The 23,050-nt window shown below is 44.7% G+C and overlaps 1 protein-coding gene across 2 annotated transcripts in view; it reads left to right on the top strand.

Annotated features, from left to right (window-relative positions):
• Positions 1–22,719, top strand: part of Sesn3 (sestrin 3) — a 66,169-nt gene extending 43,450 nt beyond the window's left edge. For both annotated transcript variants that reach the window (XM_008823132.3, XM_029558685.1), the window contains exons 5-10: positions 3,617–3,853; positions 5,285–5,459; positions 10,169–10,287; positions 10,989–11,179; positions 13,176–13,320; positions 15,118–22,719. In XM_008823132.3, coding sequence (XP_008821354.1) covers positions 3,617–3,853; positions 5,285–5,459; positions 10,169–10,287; positions 10,989–11,179; positions 13,176–13,320; positions 15,118–15,204 — 954 coding nt within the window. In that variant the 3' untranslated portion in view covers positions 15,205–22,719. The remainder of the gene's footprint in view (positions 1–3,616; positions 3,854–5,284; positions 5,460–10,168; positions 10,288–10,988; positions 11,180–13,175; positions 13,321–15,117) is intronic.
• The last annotated feature ends 331 nt before the right edge of the window (positions 22,720–23,050 follow it).

Here is a 23,050-nt window from a genome sequence, read left to right as displayed (position 1 = left end):
GGCTTGAGAATGGGAAGGCTCAGGATCATGGGGATCTGTACACAAGGTGGGGCTTGGGGAATGGGAAGGCTCGGGATCATGAGGATCTGTGTACAAGGTGGGGCTTGGGAATGGGAAGGCTCAGGATCATGGGGATCTGTACACAAGGTGGGGCTTGGGGAATGGGAAGGCTCGGGATCATGAGGATCTGTGTACAAGGTGGGGCTTGGGAATGGGAAGACTCGGGATCATTTTGTTTGACCCAGTGAATAATATATTACATAATTTGTACTTTTAAAAACTACTTTGTTTAATCCCAGCACTCGGGAGGCAGAGGCAGGTGGATCTCTGTGAGTTCAAGGCCAGCCTGGTCTACATAGTGAGTTCCAGGACAGCTGGGGCTACAGGGAGACCCTGTCTCAAAAAGACCAATTAAAAAAAAAAACTACTTTGTTATTTTTATTTTATGTGTATGAGTGTTTTGCCTGCATGTAGGTAGGTGCACCTGTGTCGTGCAATACCCGTGGAGGTCCAAAGAGGGTGTTGGATCTCCTGGAACTGGAGTTATGGACAGTTGTTAGCCACCATGTGGATGCTGAGAATCGAACCCAGGTCCTCTGCAAAAAGCAGCCAGTGCTCTTAACCGCTGAGCCATCGCCCCAGCCCAGAATTTGTACTTTATCCTCAGAAAGCCGTGGTCTCCCAAGTTATGCTACCTCAGGGAAAAATACCACCACACTCAGCTCTCATCTTTTTAAGTTCCTGTGTATGTATATTTTTACTAGTATTACATAATACATATGTGTACTATCTAAAATATACAAATGTCCTTAATTTATGAACACATGGACTGCATAATGTCGAGGGTTGTTGGGCCCAGTCATTAGAAGTGCACACGGCTGAAAGAGCCTGGTGACCCCTCTGACTAGACACTGAGAATCACTGGAGGATTCGGACCACGCTGTATTATGAGCACATTTAGACACACAGGTAGATTACAGATGGCCCAAACCAAGGCAGGCCAGTGGAGCACCGAGCCTGCAGGGGGTGTCGTCTGAGCCCTAGGCTGTGTAAAGACTACAGTGATTATTCTGCAGGAGGCTAAGAAGGATGTGTGGGTAGAGCTGAGTGGAGACTCCAGGGCTTCCTCCCCGACAAGAGCACTCACAGGCCTGAAACAGAAGATCATGTCCTCCATCAGGTAACGTTCAGCTGCCTGAGGAAATAAGGTCTTTAGTTCAGGAGACAGGGCAGGTGAGAAATTAAATCAGGAAGGCAGGCACAGAGACATACTCCTGTAGTCCCAGCACTTGGGACATGGAGACAAGACTGTCAGGGGTTCAGATCCTCCCAAGCCACATCTTAAATTTGAGGACAGCCTGAGCTATGTGAGAACCTAGCTTTAAAAAAAAGATTTTCCCCTAGAGATAAGTTATACAATTTGGGAGTCTTTTAGATAGACCCACAGAAGGGTTACTCCAATTGCCTCACCCTGCATCCCTGTTCAGCGTGGAAGAAGCCAGAGCGGTCGTCATCCCTATTCCCTATTGGCAATTTGGGTAACCTCTTCAGAGGATGGTGTGATAAGAACAGGAGGTAGGAATTGGCTAGGCAGTTAGGGTAAAAAGACCCCAAAAAATGTAGCCAGTTTCTTGGCTAAAGCTCACAATGTCCTTGTCCTCTTAGCTATACACTCTGTGCCAAAGGCCAAAAATGTCGAATGTATTTGGGAGCTCTTATCTAATCCTTAAAAGATTTTAGGGTTACCTCTTCAGAGGGGGTAATGTTAGAGTAGCCAAAAGCCCCACACAAAAAAAATAAATCAAAGAAGAAGAAAGAGTCCATGAAGTTATCAGGAAAAAGTGATAAGGAGATATGGGAGGAGTTGGAGGGGAGGGAGTGGGCGTGGATTTGATCAAAACACCTTGTATGCATGTATGAAATGCTCAATAAATTATTTATTTTTAAAAAATGAAAGAAGGCCGGGTGTGGTGGTACACGCCTTTAGTCCCAGCACTTCGGAGGGAAGGAGGGAGGGAGGGAGGGAGGGAGGGAGGGAGTCAGATAGCTGTCTACAGATGAGCCGAAGTCAAGTTGAAGGAACAAATCATCCACCTGGGTTGTAAGACATTGTACAGGAGAGTGCTCTGTACAGAACAGGACCAGCCAGCATTTCAAAGCCAAGTGGTAAGGATGAGGCTGTGAAGAGAAGGAGCTGTAAGCTTAAAGAAGCATTTATTGTAGCAAATGAGTAGAAAGCAAGATAGCAGTGCTCTGACACCAGCCCAGGGACAAGGAGTGGCTGGGTGATGCCTTCCTGCACAGTATAAGCTATGCTTGAAACCAGTGCCACAGTGTAGCCTCCTGGAGATGAGCAGGCCAGAATATCATACCTGGAAAGCAGGAGGTAGAAGTAGATGATCATGACTGTGTATGAATGATTAGTGTTTGAAAGAGTAGAGAAAGGAAGAGAGAAGGTAACAGGCAAGTGAGCGTTGAGCTGCTGGAGAGTCCCTGGTGGTTTAATGGTGGGATTCACCTTGGAGAAATGGTGCGGCCACTTGTGTTTCTTTTCTGTGTGAGAAGAGATACCCGACAAAAGCTGGGGGCGGGGCGGGTACTATAATCTACAGTCCTGGTGACAGCCCCACTGCAGGGAGGTCAAGGCAGGAACAGGCAGCTAGTCTCCTCACAGCCTAGAGCAGATTGTTAGTAAGAGCCCAGCTCACCGCTCCGCCTGCTTTCTTAACTCATGCAGCTCAGGACCCAAACCCAGGAAATGGTACTAACCACTTCCAGGGTGAGTCTTCCTACTTCTAAGAATCCAATCAAGAAAATCCTCAAAAAAGCACCCAGTGGTTTGCTTTTTGACTCAAGACCAGTCAAATTCACAGCCAAGGTTAACCATTACAGGGCATTACTTTTTTTTTTTTTTTTGAGACAGGGTCTCCCTGTAGCCCCAATTGGCCTGGCACTTGCTGTTTAGACCAGGCTGGCCCTAGTCTCACAGAGATCCCTCTGCCTCTGCATCCCAAGAATCAGGAAGAAAGGTACGTGCCACCCCGCCCTGTTACTGCATTTCCCAAGTTTACTTGTGATCCTGTCATTCTGCCTCAGGATCAAGTCAAATAACACTGAAAAATGGTAATTAGAAATGTGAATACATTGAAAATTAGAAATGTGATGTGTTCTTACTTGACTGTGAGGTCATATTTCATATTCTGCGTGGCATGTTGGGGGTTTCTACTGCATATCTAGAGGGGAGCTCACAGCTGCCTTGATAAACTGGGTGTCCATGTGACTCTGTTGGACATAATTTCCAGAACACCTGAAAATAAATGACTTTGCCAGAAAATCTTCCAAGTCTCTTCTGGCTGGCTTTAATGTTTTGTTCTCTGAAGTATCTCTCTTAAATAATGTTTGACATAACCTTGGAAGCAGAGGACTCGCTGTGGAACAAGAGGCTCGCTATGGAAGATACCACGGCATTATGTTGTAAGGTTTAGCCTTGAAAAGGAAGTTTACATTCTCACTTCTGTAAGTGGGCGTTGAGCTTGGTGACTTGTCCCTGCTTTTGAAAACTGCTCTGGTGGGTTTCAGGGCTCCCTATCCACTGTGGTTCATGTTCACATTTCAGAAACTTGTGAAGACTGGAGAACATAACTGGTCCCTGCCTGAGCTGGTGCATGCCGTGGTGCTTCTGGCACACTACCACGCTTTGGCCAGCTTTGTTTTTGGTAGTGGCATCAATCCAGAGAGAGATCCAGAAATCTCCAACGGATTCCGGCTAATCTCAGTGAACAACTTCTGTGTGTGTGATCTCGCCAATGACAACAGCATAGAGAATGCATCTCTGACGGGCAGCAACTTTGGGGTGCGTTTTCTTATGCTTCTCTTCACTGTTTCTTGTGATCTTAATGTCTAGAGACAATGTCTAGAGAGGCTCCATTGTGACTGGACAGTCTGTCAGGTACTGGCAGGTTCTTGTGAAACTTTCATTGCTACAAAAACTCACCAGTATCTGAAGTCCTGACTTTCCTTTCTTTTTAACTTCAGGGTTTATTGTGTAACATCTTTGCGTGCCCACCTCAAACTTTTAAATTGTTATTACTCTAAGGTTCCTGGCAACGCCTTCATGATCTCCATGTGAACTTTTGAAAACAATATAACCAAAAAAATTCTCTTTTCTTCCCTTAAATCCAGACATCATTACTACAGAATTCACCTTCACACTGATGGTGAAATTTGTACTAGAATTTTGTCACTAACCGAACTTTATGTCATCGTCACTGACCAGCGTCTCATTCTGAGTTTCTTGCTCTAACCAGTATCTTTATCCTTCCTCAGATTTTCTGCACCTTTCTTGGCACCTCAGGCAAAAAGATATTGTTAGAGATAATAAAACCGAACATAGGTGCATTCTATGGATCATGGGCTTTTATTGATAAACGTTTGCATGGCGGATCTCAAAACAGTGTGTTTGTCTGTAAGATGCTGGGCAGCTAATGGGAAGCATGCCTCAGACCAGAGTAGGTCCTGAGGCTGCTTCATCTTATGTAAAATATAACCTACTATTTAAATGATAGCATTCTATACTTAAATATGCATGTACTTATAAATGTTTTATATTTATTTTTTATATTTTATGTGTATGAGTGTATTGCCTGCATGTGTGTAAATGCACCTGTGTCACTGGATTCCCCTGGAACTGGAGTCACTAATGGCTGTTAGCCACCATGTGGATGCTGGGATTGAACCTGGGTCCCCTGCAAGAGCAGCCAGCACTCTTAACCACTGAGCCATCTCTCCAGCCCCTGTGTTATATTTATAACTGAATCAGATGCTTGCATCCAGAAATGTTTGAGTCTGTCATGTAATTGCTGTGGACTTAGTGAAAGACCCACTTTGGGTATTTTTTAGTAGTTTTAATGAAATATAATTCATATTTCATCCAATTCACCTATGTAAAGAGTACAACCCAGTAGTTCTTAGTACCATCGCAGAGTTGGGCAACAATCAAGTCTAGAACATTTCCTTCCTATAAAAAGGAAACTCCATAACCCCTCCCACCCATCCTCTTCCCCCATGCCTAGTCGGCAATTACTTACCTACTTTTTATCTCTATGTATTTGCCTATTCTGGCCCCTTTGAAAAACATTCCTGCTAACTGCACGTGCTTCTTTGGCCCAGCATCTATGGAGCAGGGAGCCGTGCCTCTGTGCACAGCCAAGGGGCCCTGGGGAGGGGTCGCCGACTGGAGCAGGTTTTAGTGCTAATCGCACCCCATGTTCTCATACGGTTCCAGATTGTGGATTCTCTAAGCGAGCTAGAAGCCCTGATGGAAAGGATGAAGAGGCTTCAAGAAGACAGGGACGATGAAGGGACGACTCAGGAAGAAATGACCACACGCTTTGAGAAGGAGAAGAAAGAAAGTCTCTTTGTGGTCTCCGGAGACACGTTTCATTCATTTCCCCGTTCAGGTGCTTCTCCCCCAACCCAACGCTCCCATCGCCCTATTCGGTCATTCACAGAGCACTGGGCTGCAGTCATTCCCACATGGACACAAGAAGGCCCACGCCATCTCCTTCACCTCAATCCCCTCGCTCTCTGCCCATGTCCTTGCTTTCCGTCTTCAGCAGGAGTGACTGTGAACGTCCAGTCAGGCTTTGCTTAACAGTGGGATGTGTTCTGAGAAGTGCGCTGTGCGCACATGTGGAGGGCACTCACAACCTAGACAGTGAGGCTTCTGCTGCGAGGAGGAGGCGCGAGCTCCAAGTGCGTGTGGCTGTTGCCCGCAGAACATGGCATGCCGTCCACAGCCAACTTGTTAGAAGGAGGAGTGTGCTCAGAAGGAGTAATAAGCAGAGGTAGTCAATACATAGACCAGCCACAGTGCTTTCACTGTGTGCACGATATGGTGTGCCCTGCGGGCTGGGAGGCCACCAGATCCTTCTGTACGACCATCACAGACTAGGCGGAAGGGCCTTGTGCCATGATGCTGTGTCAGCTGCAGGGTTTGGGCAGTAGGAATTTTCTGGGGCCAGTGTGATCCTGAGAGACACCATATGCACTCATCCTTGACTGCAGCGTCCTTCCTCGGCATCCAACTGTCTCGAATCCTCTGAGACAGACGTCTAGGCCGTTCTTGCTGTCTTGGTTACTTGTTTAAAGCAGTCAGTTGCTGGGGCCAGGGAGATAGCTCCGCAGGTAAAGGCCTGAGTTTCATTCTGGGATCCACAGGGTGGAAGGAAAGACTGACTCCTGCACGCTATCTTCCACACAGGTACCATGGCACGGGCACACCTACACACACAACACAAAGATAAAACAAATGTTTAAAACACGTTTTTCTGATTCTCTTAAGAATTTTGAAACAGGAAGACAGCCTTTTGGTTTCCTCTATTAAAGATACTGAGCCGCGCACAGCAATGTTATTCAAGCATCATAAACTCAGCACAAACCCAGAACCCTTCAAAAGGCAGCAGTCTATGTAAATGGCTCTTCCGACTACAAATTACAATCTTAAAGCTAAATCAGCCAGCCTTAAATTCTGAGAATTGTTTTAGCTGTGTGTCTCTGGTAAACACAGTGTTGAAGAATAGCTCTCAGAAGTAAGAACAAGCCTGGCTCTAAGCACTTCCCCTGATAATCATGCTTTTTTAATGAAAGATTTTACCTACCCAATTAGGTAACTATTTTAATCCACTTAGAAGGCAACTGTAATTACAAATCAGAATTATTCTCAGTAGGAAACCTCAAGGAAAGGCTCCTGCTGTTACATTCATTGTATAAACACTTATTGGGTACCTATGTGGAACCAGGTAGAAACTGAGGTCTTAAGGCATGATCTCTGCCTACAGTACCTGTCATGCTAGTGGGAAGAGGTAGACAATTGCAATACATGGCAGAAGGTGGGAGACGTGAGCATAAAAGAGGCACTAAACTCACCTCGCTAGGACCAGGGTGGCCCAGTAAGGGCCCAGAGGAAGAAACCCTGCCCTGCCACGCTTAGATCGAAGATCATTCTCTGAGTTGAGTGTAAGGAAGCCAAGCACTGGCCTGGGTAGGAAGGAATCAGAGGATGTGGTGAACAGCAGTCAGGCCTAGCACAGACAGATAAGCAGGACAGGATGGTGGGTATAGGAGCAGCTGTTGGGTACGTTTAGGACAGTAACATGAGGGTAAGTAGTACGAAGAAGTTGGTCACTTGGGTGACACAGCCTTATCCTAATGGCCTTTCTAACATTAAGGAGCATACCCCGTGCCATGCTGAGGACATTCTGAGTGGACGTCTAGTCCAGAGATAGCTGGCGCTGAGCTTCTCGAGCCTCTGGGCAGAGTTGCTTGGGAATCTGCTTACCTGTGTGCTGTAGTCAGTGGGCTGCCCTGGGCAGGCACATCTCTTTAAGCCCCTCATGACGCCTGCACTGCTGGCCTGCAGACCGGTACCCAGGGGCAGATAAGAGCCCGGGGGGGGGGTGCTAGGCTTCAGTGCAGTGTGAGGTGTTGTCAGCGTATCCCTGGGAGCCTGAGTCCAAAACCGAGTGTTGTTCCTGCTGTTAACAGAATTCCAGACTTTGTTAAAGAAGTGTGACTGTCAAAATCGGGGGAACAAGTGGCAGTCAAGAAACATGAGGATTGTAGGTGAACCTTTGAGCAAACTAAAAGACAGACATTTGTGTTAAGGTTAATTAATACTGTCCATTTGCCGGGGGGGGGGGGGTGCTAGGCTTCAGTGCAGTGTGAGGTGTTGTCAGCGTATCCCTGGGAGCCTGAGTCCAAAACCGAGTGTTGTTCCTGCTGTTAACAGAATTCCAGACTTTGTTAAAGAAGTGTGACTGTCAAAATCGGGGGAACAAGTGGCAGTCAAGAAACATGAGGATTGTAGGTGAACCTTTGAGCAAACTAAAAGACAGACATTTGTGTTAAGGTTAATTAATACTGTCCATTTGCTTCCAAACGTTAATTTTAGGAGCTTCTTTAAGATCAGTAGTGCTTGATGTGTATAAGTATTTTACTCCTTTAGGGAAATATTGAAAATATATTTTAGATCCCAAGGTAGACCTCTTGGACTACTGCCTTTGAAAGAGACTTTTGACTAGCAAGTCTTGACCCTGTTTAGAAGTCATATTCTGATTTGAACAAGAAGCTATATCATATGTCATTTGAGGATGTAAATCAGTCCATTATATAATTTTGCTGTTAGGCATGCTGTTAAGTATTAAGGCTGCTGACTACATGAAGATAATGTTGCACAGGGGTCCTGTACGGTGGCCAATTGACTTGTTTTTATAGATCGGCCAATTTTAGAATGGAAATTGAAATTTATTTTTTCCTCTCTAAAAATTATTGGTTTGATTAGTGTGATACAGCATTCCAGAGTCTATGTAGGGAAGGATTCTAAGAATGTTTACCTCATTCTGAAGAAAATACATTTGAATGGTGTCTGAACAACTAGGAGAAACTGGCTGTGGGCCGGGCTATGGGATAAGCCCAAAATGTCCTGTAGAGAAAACTGCCTAAAGTTTCAGCTTGGGCTGGGAATGGAACTCTGTGGTGCGCTGGTCAGTGTGCAGGCCTGGAATCAGTGCCAGCACCGTAAAGACAGAAAAGCTTCAGACGAGCATTAAGCGGCTGACATTTAATTCTTATGTGAATTTCCTTTTTATATAATGAAACAAGGAAAAACATAGCTGCTAGGGGCCTGGCATTGCACCCGGTGTGCAGTGTGAGCCTTCTCCCTGTCCTGACGAGCTAGAGCTCACGCATGCAGCCAGCACTGCGCAGCCTGGGATTCTGCTCTTCCCTGCTGTTCTCAAGCACCCGACTTAGCACAGGGTAGCAGCTTAAAATGAAAAGGAGGATCATCTTACTAGGCATTTCATGCAGTGGCAAAGATTGATAATGAGGTCTAATAGGCGTTCAGAAGAAATTGTGTGATTACCCTTGTTTCTCAAATTCCTAAAAAAAATTTTCCCAAATAATAATTACATTTCTTATGCCATATAATGTTTTTTAACTTTATTAAATGTTTACCGCTTACTAAAGATTGAGTTTAACAATTAAATTACTTATTAAGAAAATATTCCATAGGAGCTATGCTTTTATTTTGAGAAAGAGATGCTCATTTGTAGAATAGAAAAATACAGCTTGTTCATTCACTTTTACTGGTTGAAATCAGAAAAAAAAGTAATTATAAATGACCTAAAACCAGTGAATTGGAAGAAAACTATCTCCCTCCTGCACTAATGTGCATTAAGCAGTCACAGCTTTCAGTGGGAGTTTTTCACACCATCAGACTTGCAGAAGAACCTGGGGATTGTTGTTGTTGTTTGGGTTTGTTTGTTTGTTGTTGTTGCTTTGATACAGGGTCTCCCTGAGGCCCCAACTGGCCTGGAAGTCACTGAGCTCTGCCAGCCTCTGGCTCCCTGGTCCTGGGATTAAAGGTGTGGCCACTGCTGCTGTAACACCCACTCTGGTTGCAGTTAGTGGCACTCCTTACAGCTGTGCTTTAGTTCTGTGTGCGTGGAAAATGCGCATTGTCAGTGTGATGCACAATGTGCCTGCAAATCGCACCCACGTGGATAAAGACTGGCAGGGCACCGAAAAGGCTTATTCCCCTCCCATGGGACTCCCAGCTTCATCCCCGTCCTGAGCCCTCATCCCCGTCCTGAGGCCTCATCCCCATCCTGAGCCCTCATCCCCGTCCTGAGGCCTCATCCCCGTCCTGAAGCCTCATCCCCGTCCTGAGCCCTCATCCCCCTCCTGAGCCCTCTTGGAAACCAGTGAACTAGGTAATAGATTTGTATGCTGTGAATAGGCTGACAGATTCTATCTTCAAACTGAGGCATCTTCAGCCCTTGCTTCTCCTTCTTCATAACCCACCTGATCCCCTGGAGAGGCCTGAGCTGTCTCCTGTTTCTCTATTGATCCTTTGCTACTATGGTTTAAATATTGCAATTTAGACTTTTTTTTACTACTTGACTATAATTAAATGTTAATACCCACTATTTGGTAACGAAATTGTGCCCAAAACTTTGCCCCTATATACTTTCTGTAGATTAAGCCGTCTAGTCAAGACCATCGCTTGTGGAATCCGTGGGAAGCTGCAAAGTGGGGGAAGCCGGATGCGGCCTTACTGGATCTGCAGGCGGCACCCCAACACCGGGTTCTTTGTTGTTTCCCTTAGACTTTGAAGATGACGTGGTCTTAACAGCTGACGTCTCCCGATACGTCGAAGACCCTGGCTTTGGATATGAGGACTTTGCCAGGCGAGGAGAAGAACACCTGCCAACATTCCGAGCTCAGGTAGAAAGCTGTCCTTTCAGCTGTCAACCGTGGAAATCTACATAGTCTTCTTGAGCCACCAGGGTCACTCTGGCCACATCTGTACATCTTTTCATCTAGCTTAGTCTTCGACCCAGTCTGATTTGATATCCTAATAATAAGATTATTATTTCAGTGTATTCCTCCTTAAGTCAGAAGGAAACGGCTTAATCGTCTGCATCAGTATGTGATAGTTATGTACTGTTTGTGCATGTTTTGGAGGAGAGCAAGAAAAGGGATGGTAAATGGACATGTATACTACAGCGTAGGTTTGTGCTTGAGGACCAGCCTCCCACAGTGCCGGCCGCTCTTCAGGAGGGAAGGCAGGCTAAGTTTGGTTTAGTCCTTCATGCTGATTCAGATACTCAGCGTCTCTGAATAAGTTTGGTGACAGAGGGATATTCCAAGAGCTTCTGGGGCTGTTCAGATAGCGTAGTGTACACAGTACCTGCCCACGGGGTGTGGCCAGCCTTCCATCACAAACATGCCAGTCCCTGAACCCTGCAGTGCAGCACCCAGGCCGTGCACTGTACAAACCAATGGCAAGAGTTCTGGGTAAACCTGCCATCCTAGAACTGAGTTAGAAGGGCGCCCCTGACTTGCACCACAGTTTTATTTTTCAAAAAAAACAGATTTCAACAGAGAATGCCCATTTTGTAAGTGAACACTTTTTCTTCTTTCAGGACTACACCTGGGAAAACCACGGGTTCTCGCTGGTGAATAGGCTCTACTCCGACATCGGACATCTTCTGGATGAGAAGTTCCGAATGGTCTACACTCTCACCTACAACACCATGGCCACCCATGAGGATGTGGACACCACCACCCTGCGCAGAGCTTTGTTCAACTATGTTCACTGTATGTTTGGAATCAGGTGTGTTCACAATTTTCTGAATTTCTGAGTGAAAATTCAGGCATTAGTTTTATTTATATCCTGCTTGGGAGACACACAGCCTTCTGGCAGAAAAACATTACATGTGGACTTCAGAATTAACAACTCCATCTGAGGATTATTTTTCTTCATTTAAAGTGGTGTAAGTCTGACACTTGGGGAGATGGCTCGGTCGGTACACTGCTTTTCAAGGTTCAGAACTGGAGTTTGAGCCTCAGCTCCCACATAAAAAGCTGGGTACGGTGATGCACACTTGTAATCCCAGCTCCGTGGAGACAGACATAGGATCCCTGGGACTCACTGGCCAGCCAGGGTTGCCTAATTGGCAAGCCCCAGGTCCCAGCAAGGACCCCATCTCAAAAAACTAAGGTGGATAGCACCTGAGGAATGACACTGAGGTTGACCTCTGGCCTCTACATGCACACACACCAACATGCACACATGCATCTCTACACATGTGGACACATTTAAGTAAATAAATAGTTTTGCATTTATTTGTGTGTTGATAACACAGTACAACAGTAAGAATTTACTAATGTGGAGAATAAACAGAGTGATATGTCAATTTGAGAACCCTTTCTGAAAGAACAGGTCAGTGTGGGAAATTTGAAAAGTGGGTGTCCATTCAGAACGCTGTAATAAATTCAGGTTTGTGTAATTAGTGTGGCTTGTTTTTTGAAAGAATAATATTTAGGGTATCAGCAAAGCTATACTAGATTCTGCCCTCACAAAGCTCACAAAGGCCACTGAAATGAGGCCTGTGGATCCATGTGTTAATTAAGGCTTCTCAACTGAGAAAATCAGCGTGAGAGGTAGCAAGGCCAGGCAGGCCAGGCCCAGAGGTCCAGTCAGAAAATCAGCGTGAGAGGCAGCAAGGCCAGGCAGGCCAGGCCCAGAGGTCCAGTCAGAAAATCAGCGTGAGAGGCAGCAAGGCCAGGCGGGCCGGGCCCAGAGGTCCAGTCGGAAAATCAGCGTGAGAGGCAGCAAGGCCAGGCGGGCCGGGCCCAGAGGTCCAGTCGGAAAGGCTGTTGGCAGAGTGTGGCTCTTTGAGTGCTTTTTCTTTATGAAGATAGATTTGCAGAAAGGGAGATTTTGCAGTTTTGAATATATCTAAATGAAACACAGACTCTATATATAGACTGTTTCATGTATATTACATAATATATCTATGAGAGGAATGGAGTGGAACTGGGATTCAATTTGTTAAGCAGTCTTTTCTATACTTTTAACCAAGAAACCACAAAATTTCTGATAAATCACCTAATAATGCAATATGCTATATAAAAAGACCCTATAGCTGGCATTCCTAATCTGATAATTTAATATCCAAATTACTCTGAAAGCTGGGGCTGCAGCTCAGTGGTAGAGCATGTGCCGAGCACACTCAAGGCCCTGGATTTGCTCTCCATCACTGGGGCGGGGCGGGGGGAGCCCTGAAGCCCTAACTTTTGTCTCTCAGTCACATGGTTTTGGATTTTGAAGTATTTTAGTTTTCAGTTTTCTGATTAAAGATGTCTAACTGGTTCAGTCGGTCTACGAGTAGTGTTTGGCTTTAGCATAAGCCTGTTAGACACATAGTCTCCCTCTGCCCTGAAACACCCAAGTCCGATCTTTCGGCCTTCTCCAGCTTTTAGTAAATATTAGCGATGGCTCACATCCACCTCTCAGAGCGGCCGCCTGCCCACCCTGTTTGAAATCATAGCTCCCAGACTCAGGTCCGTTTCCTCTACATAGTTACCACTGTCTATAAACTACAGCTCCATAGTTTTTTCTTTTCATGTCCTAGTGTTATAGAGGATCTAGGGGTTGGTTCTTCTCCCCTTTGTTCTCTAGTGACCCCCCCCCACCTAGCATGACATGACAGGCTCTGAGTATAGTCCTTCCCCGAGCTGCTACATGAAATTACCAAACAGCCACGTCTGATGGGGTGCCTGGAAGTGGGGCACTTGCTCTCGGTGATACACGCTGTCACACACAGGTATGATGACTATGACTATGGAGAGGTCAACCAGCTGCTCGAAAGAAGCCTGAAGGTGTACATCAAGACGGTGGCCTGCTACCCTGAAAGAACGACCAAGCGCATGTACGACAGCTACTGGCGGCAGTTCAAGCACTCAGAGAAGGTGTGTTCCATGACCAGCATAGCCCAGACATGTGCAGAGGACAGAGAACGTCATGACCAGCATAGCCCAGACATGTTCAGGGGACAGCAAATGTCATGACCAGCATAGCCCAGACGTGTTCAGGGGACAGAGAACGTCATGACCAGCATAGCCCAGACGTGTTCAGGGGACAGCAAATGTCATGACCAGCATAGCCCAGACGTGTTCAGGGGACAGAGAACGTCATGACCAGCATAGCCCAGACGTGTTCAGGGGACAGCAAATGTCATGACCAGCATAGCCCAGACGTGTTCAGGGGACAGAGAACGTCATGACCAGCATAGCCCAGACGTGTTCAGGGGACAGTGAACGTCATGACCAGCATAACCCAGACGTGTTCAGGGGACAGCAAATGTCAGGACCACCATAGCCCAGACGTGTTCATGGGGCAGCAAATGTCAGGACCAGCATAGCCCAGACATGTTCAGAGGACAGAGAACATCAGGACAAGCATAGACCAGACGTGTTCAGGGGACAGTGAACGTCATGACAGCATAACCCAGACGTGTTCAGGGGACAGTGAACGTCATGACCAGCATAACCCAAACGTGTTCAGGGGACAGCAAATGTCAGGACCACCATAGCCCAGACGTGTTCATGGGGCAGCAAATGTCAGGACCAGCATAGCCCAGACATGTTCAGAGGACAGAGAACATCAGGACAAGCATAGACCAGACGTGTTCAGAGGACAGAGACTGTCATGGCCAGTATAGACCAGATGTGTTCAGAGGACAGCAATCAAGAATGAAAACTCGGTGCATCCAAGCTGAAGAGGCTCAAGTAGCTGCTTTAATGTTTTCCTCAGTTTGAAGTATGTTGACATCCACCAAATTCTGGCGATGTGCTCTGTCTAGCATAGTATGTAATGTTAATTTTAGCATCAGTCTTTGAAAGATTGGCTCTAAATACTAATAATCTTCAAAGTGTATTTGGGAAAGTATTCACCAGTCTGTTAAAGAAAGAAATGACCAAGCAATGGTGTTAGGTGTGGCTGGATCTGGCCTGCACGCTGCTCCTTCAAGGTTCTTGTTAGTCATCAGATTTAACTGGTAGAGTAATGGGTTCATTGTCATTTAGTTTTTAAGAATATAATGCAGGACCTTTGAACCAAATATATTATTATCAGAGTACCTCTGATAATACATGAATTGTGATTTAAATTAAACCCTGATAAGTGCTAAGGACTTTACCAACATTGAAACATAAGAGCTGGTTTGGGGTCCTTGGCTTTTTAACCATTAAATCAAGAGTCCAAGCTAGAGAGTAAGAAAATCCTTCCTGGGTCCTACAGTCCAAATTATCTGAATGCCCTTGGTAAAGTATGTTATGCCTCAGCTTTTAACAGTTCTTGAGGTCTTAAAGCCAATCACATACCAGGCAGATGCCTCTTTATCTCCAGCCTTGATGGATCTTCATGCTGATTTACATTTGCAGTGGGTAACCCCCTCTTCTAGATTCTATCCTGAGATTCTCTTTACTCATCAAGGGCATACACCAACAATGCATTCAACTGGTGGGAAGATAGAGACATACGCCAACATTATGGTATGTCTTCACAAGTGCAGGTTTGAATGTCATGGTGTGCATGCAGGCGCATGCCCAGGCCTCTGTGTGTGTGTGTGTGTGTGTGTGTGTGTGTGTAGTATCTGTAAGCACATAAAGCCGAGTTCCTGAGTGTGCTGTCTGAGAACACTCTAGAACACTTTAGACTTTGCACTGTATGCAGCAGCTGCTAACCTGATAGCATTCTGATTCCAGGTTCATGTGAATCTGCTCTTGATGGAAGCCCGGATGCAGGCCGAGCTTCTCTATGCCCTCCGTGCCATAACTCGGCACCTGACCTGAAGCTCCACAGGGAGAATGTCAGTGTGTGTAAAGACCTCTCCACGCGGAATTTACACCAGAAGTTGTTTGTGATACGGCATCAAAAACTCTTCAGTTCTCTAGTGTCAAACTTTAGCCATTGGGGGTTTTGGTTGTTTTGTTTTTGTTTTTGTTTTTGTTTTTTTTTGGCTGTAATGTGCAATGATGTGTTTTATATTTCTTGATGCTTAACATTACTAACAACTGCAAAAATAATCCTGAGGAGCACTACTTTGCATTGTTAATAGTTGGATTTCTGGATTTGACCATAAATCATGAACTGGTTTGTTAATGCTTAACTTCAGTACTTTGGGGGTTGTATGTATGTGTATTATTTTACTTTACTTTTTAAAAAATAGGGAAAGTGCTTACAATCTGCTCAAGCAATTGTTTCTCAGATGTTGGAGTTCAACAAGAATGGCCTCCTCTAGCTATCCTAAAATGCCCACATTGTGTCCTAAGTCTGATGGGAGAAAAGCATGGGCTGCTGAAAGCTGCTTGGGGACATGGTCCCAGTCCCTAGGAGGTCGTCAGGCACTGTTTGTATGTTTGTGTGTTTACCTGAGTTTTTTCTTACATTGCTATTGGCGATAACGTGAAATGTGATACAGACATTGTCCATAATTTAATGTGAAATTAATCATGATGAATTCTAGAGCATGCTACTGAAAAGCCAAATTCAGCTTTTCTTTTCCTTCTGAAACAGAGGCCTCAGTTTTCCATGTCAGATGTATATGTGGCAGGGGATGTGTGCACAGTCCTCTCCGTCATGGACAGTGGTCCTCTGTCACCTCGAGCAGTCCATGCCCACGTGCCGCTCACAGTTCACACGCTTGGCACATACAAACCCACATCCACACAACACTGACCAAAACGTTTCTTTGCACATTTTTCCTTTCTCAGAGTTTTTTTCTATATTTCAGTAAGCAAAGGAAAGATAATGCACCTCTATTTTTCCTGTTAGACTTTTAGAAATTATTTTACATGATTTCTTATGATAGGTTAGGCAGTTTATTACTCAGAGGCAGAGCTTGTGTTTCTATGCATTACTGTGACTGAGCAACAGCAGCAAAGGGTGCAATATGTTCCTGAAACGTCACCCCAACTCTCCCCGTCATGCACTGCAAAGTGTCCTTTTTTAACAGAGCCATAAAGAAATTTTCTTCAGATTTCTTTACTGTGCTAGGTTGTTTTTCAGTTTTGCCTTACTGAGGTCGAACAATGATGTCAATGCCAAAGCATTCCTTCCTGAGAAAAATCTCTGTGGACAACTGGTAAAAAATTAAAAATGCATCAAGTCATAGGGGAGAAAAAGCAGCCAGAAGTCACACTTTGCGTGGCTTTCCATTGCTGGATGGCCTGTCTTCAAAGAGCACAACTGATCCAAAGCTTTACTTTACCCTGTTGTGTTCATGAAGGTGAAGTGCCTCTTGGCCAGTGGCCACAGCCACACAGCACCGAAAACACTCTGCTTAATGGGGCGACTTGAGTTTCACACACGGTTATTCAAAGACATACCCACCTTTTCATGTAAGGCAGGTCGTCCCCTACATAGGGGAGCTTTTCCCTGGCCGTTCCCGTAGAGATCTCACTTCGATTCACTACTTCAGCAGGACGCACATTTTTCTCCGAGGAAGGAGCTGTGGTGGTGTTTGGAGGCGCGTGCTCCCCTCCAAGGTCATTCTCTCCTGGCGTAAAGCATCCGCTTCCTTTCCTTGAGGCCTTGTTCTGGAGAGAACCAAGGCAGCGGTGGCCCCTGACGTAGGCGGTCCTGCGCTCTTAGATTCCAGGATCTCGTTTGAAATCTAACATGTGAGGAAAAAGTCACTAGTATTTTCTGAAGACAGGATGGTTTATTTAAAGAAATTATTTGAAGAACTTGTGCCAGGTTTCCTGTGTTTTGTTTGTGGTGTATGTTGATTTCCTTCAGCACCACATTTTTGGGGTGTTTTTACTACAAGGAAAGTATTTAGAAGATGGGAAAACACAAGTGGCAGCCTGAATGTCCATCCGAGTTCCCCAACTTCAAGATGTCCAAGTGCAGGGTATATTCACTCACTTATTTTTGCATTTGCTTCCTTAAGTGTTAGAAACAGTTCCTCTTGCTAGCCCTGTGTGTGTGCCAGTGAGCTGTGTTACAGGATGAAGTCCTGTTGATGTTGACGAAGAGGAGAACTTTGCGCAGAACGTCCAGTGAACTTTACACCGAAAGGGAAACGAGATTCAAGTAGCTGGAGTGTCCACTTGCTTTTCGTTTTTGTTTGTGTTTTGCCCCAGAAATGTAAGTAGTTAGAGATTGGGTTATGGAAACGTTAGTGCCTTTAATAGATCTCTCTCCTAGAAAAATCTTTTTAGTTCAACAGACCTATCAATAATCAGGAAAAGAGGTTGACTTGGAACTATTAACAAAAACACAGCAATGTATTTATGAACCTCAGTGAACCAACCTAGAAAAATTGATTTGTGAAGGTGGCTTCTCCGCTGTAGCTGCACAGGGTCTCGGGGCAGACAGGAGTTGGCCGTCAACCTCTCTATCCAGTGCAGACTTGAAGTTCTGATGCGGTTTTCCAGGGTGGAATTTTTCAGAGTATTGAATTTACATTGTAGTAATTTATAGTGTAGCTTTTTATATTAAAATGTGATATTTTTAAAAAGAGCTATCTGGTTCAGTTGGTATAACTGTATGATCGTATGGCAGGCTGGCCTTCACTGACTCACATTGTGCCAAATCAAAGTGTGCAAGTGTGTGTGAGAAAGCACATGAGAATTGAACCCTCGACTCCCTGCTTACTAAGTTAAAGTTAGCCTGACAATCCACTGATGTGCACACTTCAACAATGGCTACTTATTTTAGAATTTCAAGTTCACTAGCTTCTGTGGTAATCTTAATTTCTCAATCACTTTAAGAAATCTCCAGAGAGGCAAGTGTGGTTGGCACAGGCCTGTAATCCCAGCATGTAAGGCTGAGGCAAGAAATGGTGATTTTGAAGACAACCTGGTATACATAATGATTTCAAGGCCAGCCTGAGCTACATAGTGACACCCTGTCTCAAAAAGTAAAGAGAAAAGAAAGAAAAAGTGGTATGGACTATCCTCCCACAGGGAAGTCCGTCTGCTCTTTGCCTATGGGGGGTGATGAGTGCTCTCAGACTGGCTTCTCAGACCAGCTTCCCCAGGTATCCTAGGGGTACTTGGAAGGAAAGAGACTTTGGGATCGGGGTACTTAGGGTACTCTGTAAATCAGAGGTAGCCAGCATGGAGCCCAGGCGTAGCCTTAGCGTTAACCTACTGTGTTAAACCCAAGAATGGCACAGCTGTACAGGGCTATTTTTAAAACAGAAAGTTCAATGTAAGATTTATGTAAAAGTCACGAAAATTGGAACCAGAGCCCTATTTTGTTTGTGTTATAATATCTCCTAAAGATTTTGCATAATTCTAAAGTCTAATTAATACTGTTTATTCCAGAGCAATGCTTTCCTTTCCCACCAAAGGTTTTGTTAATCCAAAAGCTTAGATTTTTATGCCACAGCAAAGTAAATTATCAGCAAACAACTACAGATCTGTCCTTGAAGTAGGCCATCACTTTCAGTGGCAAATGCATTCCTATGTTGATGGCAAGTTTCTTTTAAACTCTAACAATGCAGGAAAAGAGCAAATCCCAGTGCATGACATAGAAATGCTGTGCACTGTGATACCAAATGAGGTTTTTCTCTTATGTTGTGTTTTAAACACAATTCTAAATCTGCTCTCTAGAAAGCAAGACCATGTTCTTCATAATAGGCCGTTTTCATCTTCTATGAAAAGGGTGGTCTGGCACGAGTCCAAGCACATGCAACAGTCTGCTGTGTGATACGCAGAGAACTTTCCCAGCAGTGCAGTTCAGTAGCAAGCAGAAAGGCATGTGGCTCCTCTGTCTGTTAGATGGAGTGTTAAGTTACCTGTTTCTGTAACTGGAACTGTGCTAGGCGCCCCTCATCCTGGACTGTTTCCTTGCTATACCTCTGTGGAGACTCAGAATCAAATCATAGTCTTTCCTTCAAGCAGTAACATGAATGTATTTTGTCAGTCAATAGAACTTAAACACCCGCTGCATTTGTAGCGTATTTCATGCTGTTTAGGCTCCGTTACATAGTACCTGCTTAGGTCAGACCAAGAACAAAAACAGCTGGTGTGGAGTTGTTAAGGTGGCGGTATGTGCCAAGGCAGAGGCCTGTGAGGAAGGAAACATTCCAAGAGCACTTGGAACTTAGTTCAGAGAGTCTGGCTGACTCTTGGAGCTAGCGTAAAGGAAGCATTTCCTAGGTGGGATGCTCCCACCTGCATTCCCCACCCTTCCCTGCCTGCCATCTCCTCCTCCAAGTGCCTCAGCCTCCACACACTAGCTCTCCTTCCCTTCCCCAGCCCATCTTGATCTGAATGCCTTTCACATCTGAACATCACCAGCCTCCTGCTGATTGTCACCAGCATGTTCTTTTCTGGGTTATTTTTTCCCCTCCAGAGTAAGGCTTTGTCCCAGCTCACTCCAGTTCTCTTCCATCGGTCTGTATTTTACCTGACTTTCGCCCTGGACACCCACGATGTCACAGGCACCGCTGTTCCCGCCCACCTCCGGCTGTCTCCATCCTTTCCCAGCTGCCAAAATCCCTTGCTCTCCTCTACCTCATCCCCAAAGAGCCTGTAAACCCCAGGCACCCAGCCTTCTCCTAGGCTCACCTCTTGTTGAGTAATAACTACTTCCATATTTTAAATAAATCATAAAAGATTTTTGCCTTCTACAAAGTAGGAATCTTTATATTTATACATGATACAGAAATTGAACTATTTCTACCATGCAGAATTTAACATTTAGTAGGAATTCAAAGTGATTGAATTGCCATCCTAACTTGGATCTATATTAGATAATGAATATTGGTCCAAGTTGTTTGAATGTAGAGTTAAAATTCTCCAGCAATCCAGACTGACCTGTAACCCTGTAGTGGGACACACAAATGAAGTAGTTTTCAGACCTTGGTTTTATTGGTGTTTGGGCCTCAAGACCCATTTTTCATAGAAGGATTATGACAAAAGGTGTTGAGAGGGTCAGACTGGATCACATAAGCCTATCTGATTTATGATGTAGATAAAATCCCACAAAACTGGGTACACAAGGATTTGAGTTGCTTAGATAAGCATCTAACCTCCCTCCCCTGTTCTTATTGGGAGAAAGGATTATCCCGTGAGATTAAAAGGAAATGCTTTGACTTACAGTCTTGATTGTCCTAGCTGCTTCTCCAGGTACGTTGGCATTGGTGTCATTAGGAAAGGGGGTGTACAGAGGAAGAGGTGCACCCTCCTCTCCCAGCCAGACATAAACTGTCAGATTCCTAGTGGAGATGCATACCTATGTAGAAGGCTGTCCAACCCGAAGGCGAACCACCCATGGAAGTAGAGTTTGCCAGCTCTGATGGTACTCGGGTACTTCCACCTTGGTCTTGAGCAACCCAATCTGGCGTGCCCAGTAAATGCCTGTAAGGGCCCAAGAGTGAAGCAGAGGCCTGGTTAGGGAATAAGACTTGGCGACTGAAAGATTCATTAAGTGATACAACACTCTGGCTTTAACTGAACTGTGACTTCACCGCCATCAAGTACAGAATGGCAAAGGAGAGGTGCGTGGGGGTGGGGGGGCACAGAAAGCTTCTGGCTCTCGAATGCTTGTAGAAACCTTGGAGGCAGTGCAACACGTGTAAGAACTGCAGAACACACACCCCATTTTATAGTTCACAGGACACCACACATGAGGAATCTAAATATGATAAATATAATTTTGGTATGTAAAATTTTGCTAAAACAGTCTATTTTCTTGCTCAAGTTAACGTCTTAAAAGTGAATGTATAATTTCTACAGAAAGAATATTAAAGAGGAAGAGACTCTGGTCTTTAATGTTAAAATGTTCCTGGGTACTGAAGAGTTAAATGTACACCTCATATTCAGAGTAAAACTGATTTTGTAATCCATCTTTACAAATTTTAACTAGTGCTCCCAAGTCTGATAAAAGATCAAAAGGTAGGATGAAAAAAAGGTATGAGTTGGGTAGGCAAGAAGTTTTCTTTGTAAAGCAGACTGTTTCCTTTCTTAATTTCACTGGCTCTCCAGAATAGAAGCTGAGCTGGATGGCACCTCGTTCACCGAGGAGAGTGGTCCATCTCTCCATCTGGTGCAGATACGTCCTTGAATTCATGTCTTCAGGAGAGAAAGTACACTTCCCTTCCTCTTTTCACATTTACTCTCTTAACCCAAATCAAAATCAGTGTGAAAGCAGTCCCAGGCCACTTGGCACCTCCTCTGTGCTAAGTGAATAGGCACACAGAGTCTGGACAAGGTGAACAGGAACCCTGGCAGGTCACCATGGAGTGTGGCCGCTTGATTAGCTCCTTCAAACCTGAAAGTAACTTTCCTGGTCATGGAAGAACTGGATGCATCTTTTATGAATAGGATTTGGACTTGAACACCCTCTCTGAATCCTGATTCCGCAGGGTAGCTACATGATGAATGTATATATTATGACTTCGTAGCTGAGTTGCACACAAAATCAGATTGCCGACTTCTTGACTTCCATTTCATCCTTCAGTTGTGAGCGATATATGTAGCATGCTGTGAAATGTCGATTCTAGTGCTTTGTTCAGTATTAATACAGAATTACCTTTGAGTTCCTTGGTACTTTTAGTTCAGTGTAATCAGAAGCTGTGATGTCTGCCTTTGTAGTCCTGTGCTTTGTTACTGTAACTTTTTTATGAAGCACGTGACTTTGGACTAATGTAAGGCGGAGGACATGATCTTCGAGACTGCTATATATATCAGTCTCTTACTCTATAAGGTTTTGAATTAGAATAAGATTTTTCCCAATAGATCACTGATGCAATTTAGGATTCACAGGTTTCATTGTCAGAGGGCAGTCTTACAGCTTCAATTCTGAAAATAGAAAACTCAACAAACAGCCACTTTAAACTTTTTCTGGCAAACCAGACCCTGCTGTCCATGTAGTCTAAAGTAGTTAACCACAGAAGCCTCTTCAGCTCCGAATGCCCTCCAGGAGTCTGCAGCTAAGGGGACGGTAGGGCCCGTGAGAGCTTTTTGTACGTAAAATTAGGTTTGATTTTTCTATGTTGCTGATTTTACGGTTCTGACTAAAGCTGGCCTGAAGGGCCGCTTATGTGTAATATTCTAGTGTGTGATGCCCTTCCTTGCTGTTTCCCCCCCCCTTTATTTTTGAGGGATGGGTAATATTATTTGAACAGAAGGAACTGTTAGTGAATCAAGACAAACACATCTGAAATAAAGGAACTGTGTATTAACATGTAACAACAATTCATAACTGCACTTTTTATGACATTTTGAAAATCTATTTATAGGTACAGAACAATGGGTTTTGTTAAACTGTATCACATTTATACCTGCAGAAATTTATTTCATTGTTATTAGTAGGAATTTTATTGGTTCAATAAAATTGGCAAAACTGAACCCGTTTTCTTGCTTTGCTTACTTACACTGACATGTCCTGTCCCCGGGTTTGTCTCTGATCCTTGAAGCTCACGTTCTGGACATCAGAATTGTGGGAGTCATTTGTTCCCCTAATTTTTTCCTTTTTTAAAATTTTATTTCATGTGTATGAATGTTATGTCTGCATGCATGTAAGTGCACCCATGCCATGCAGTGCCCATGGAGGACAGAAGAGGGCGTCAGATACCCTGGAACTGGAGTTATGGACGGTTGTTAGCCACCATGTAGGTGCTGGGATTCAAATCCTGGTCCTCTGTGAGACCAGCCAGTGCTCTTAACCGCTGAGCCATCT

The sequence above is a fragment of the Nannospalax galili genome, unplaced genomic scaffold (assembly GCF_000622305.1).
Source record: "Nannospalax galili isolate Female #2095 unplaced genomic scaffold, S.galili_v1.0 scaffold469, whole genome shotgun sequence".
NCBI lineage: Eukaryota > Metazoa > Chordata > Mammalia > Rodentia > Spalacidae > Nannospalax > Nannospalax galili.
Note: the sequence above shows the minus strand (reverse complement) of the source record. Positions and strands in the feature narration are given on the sequence as shown.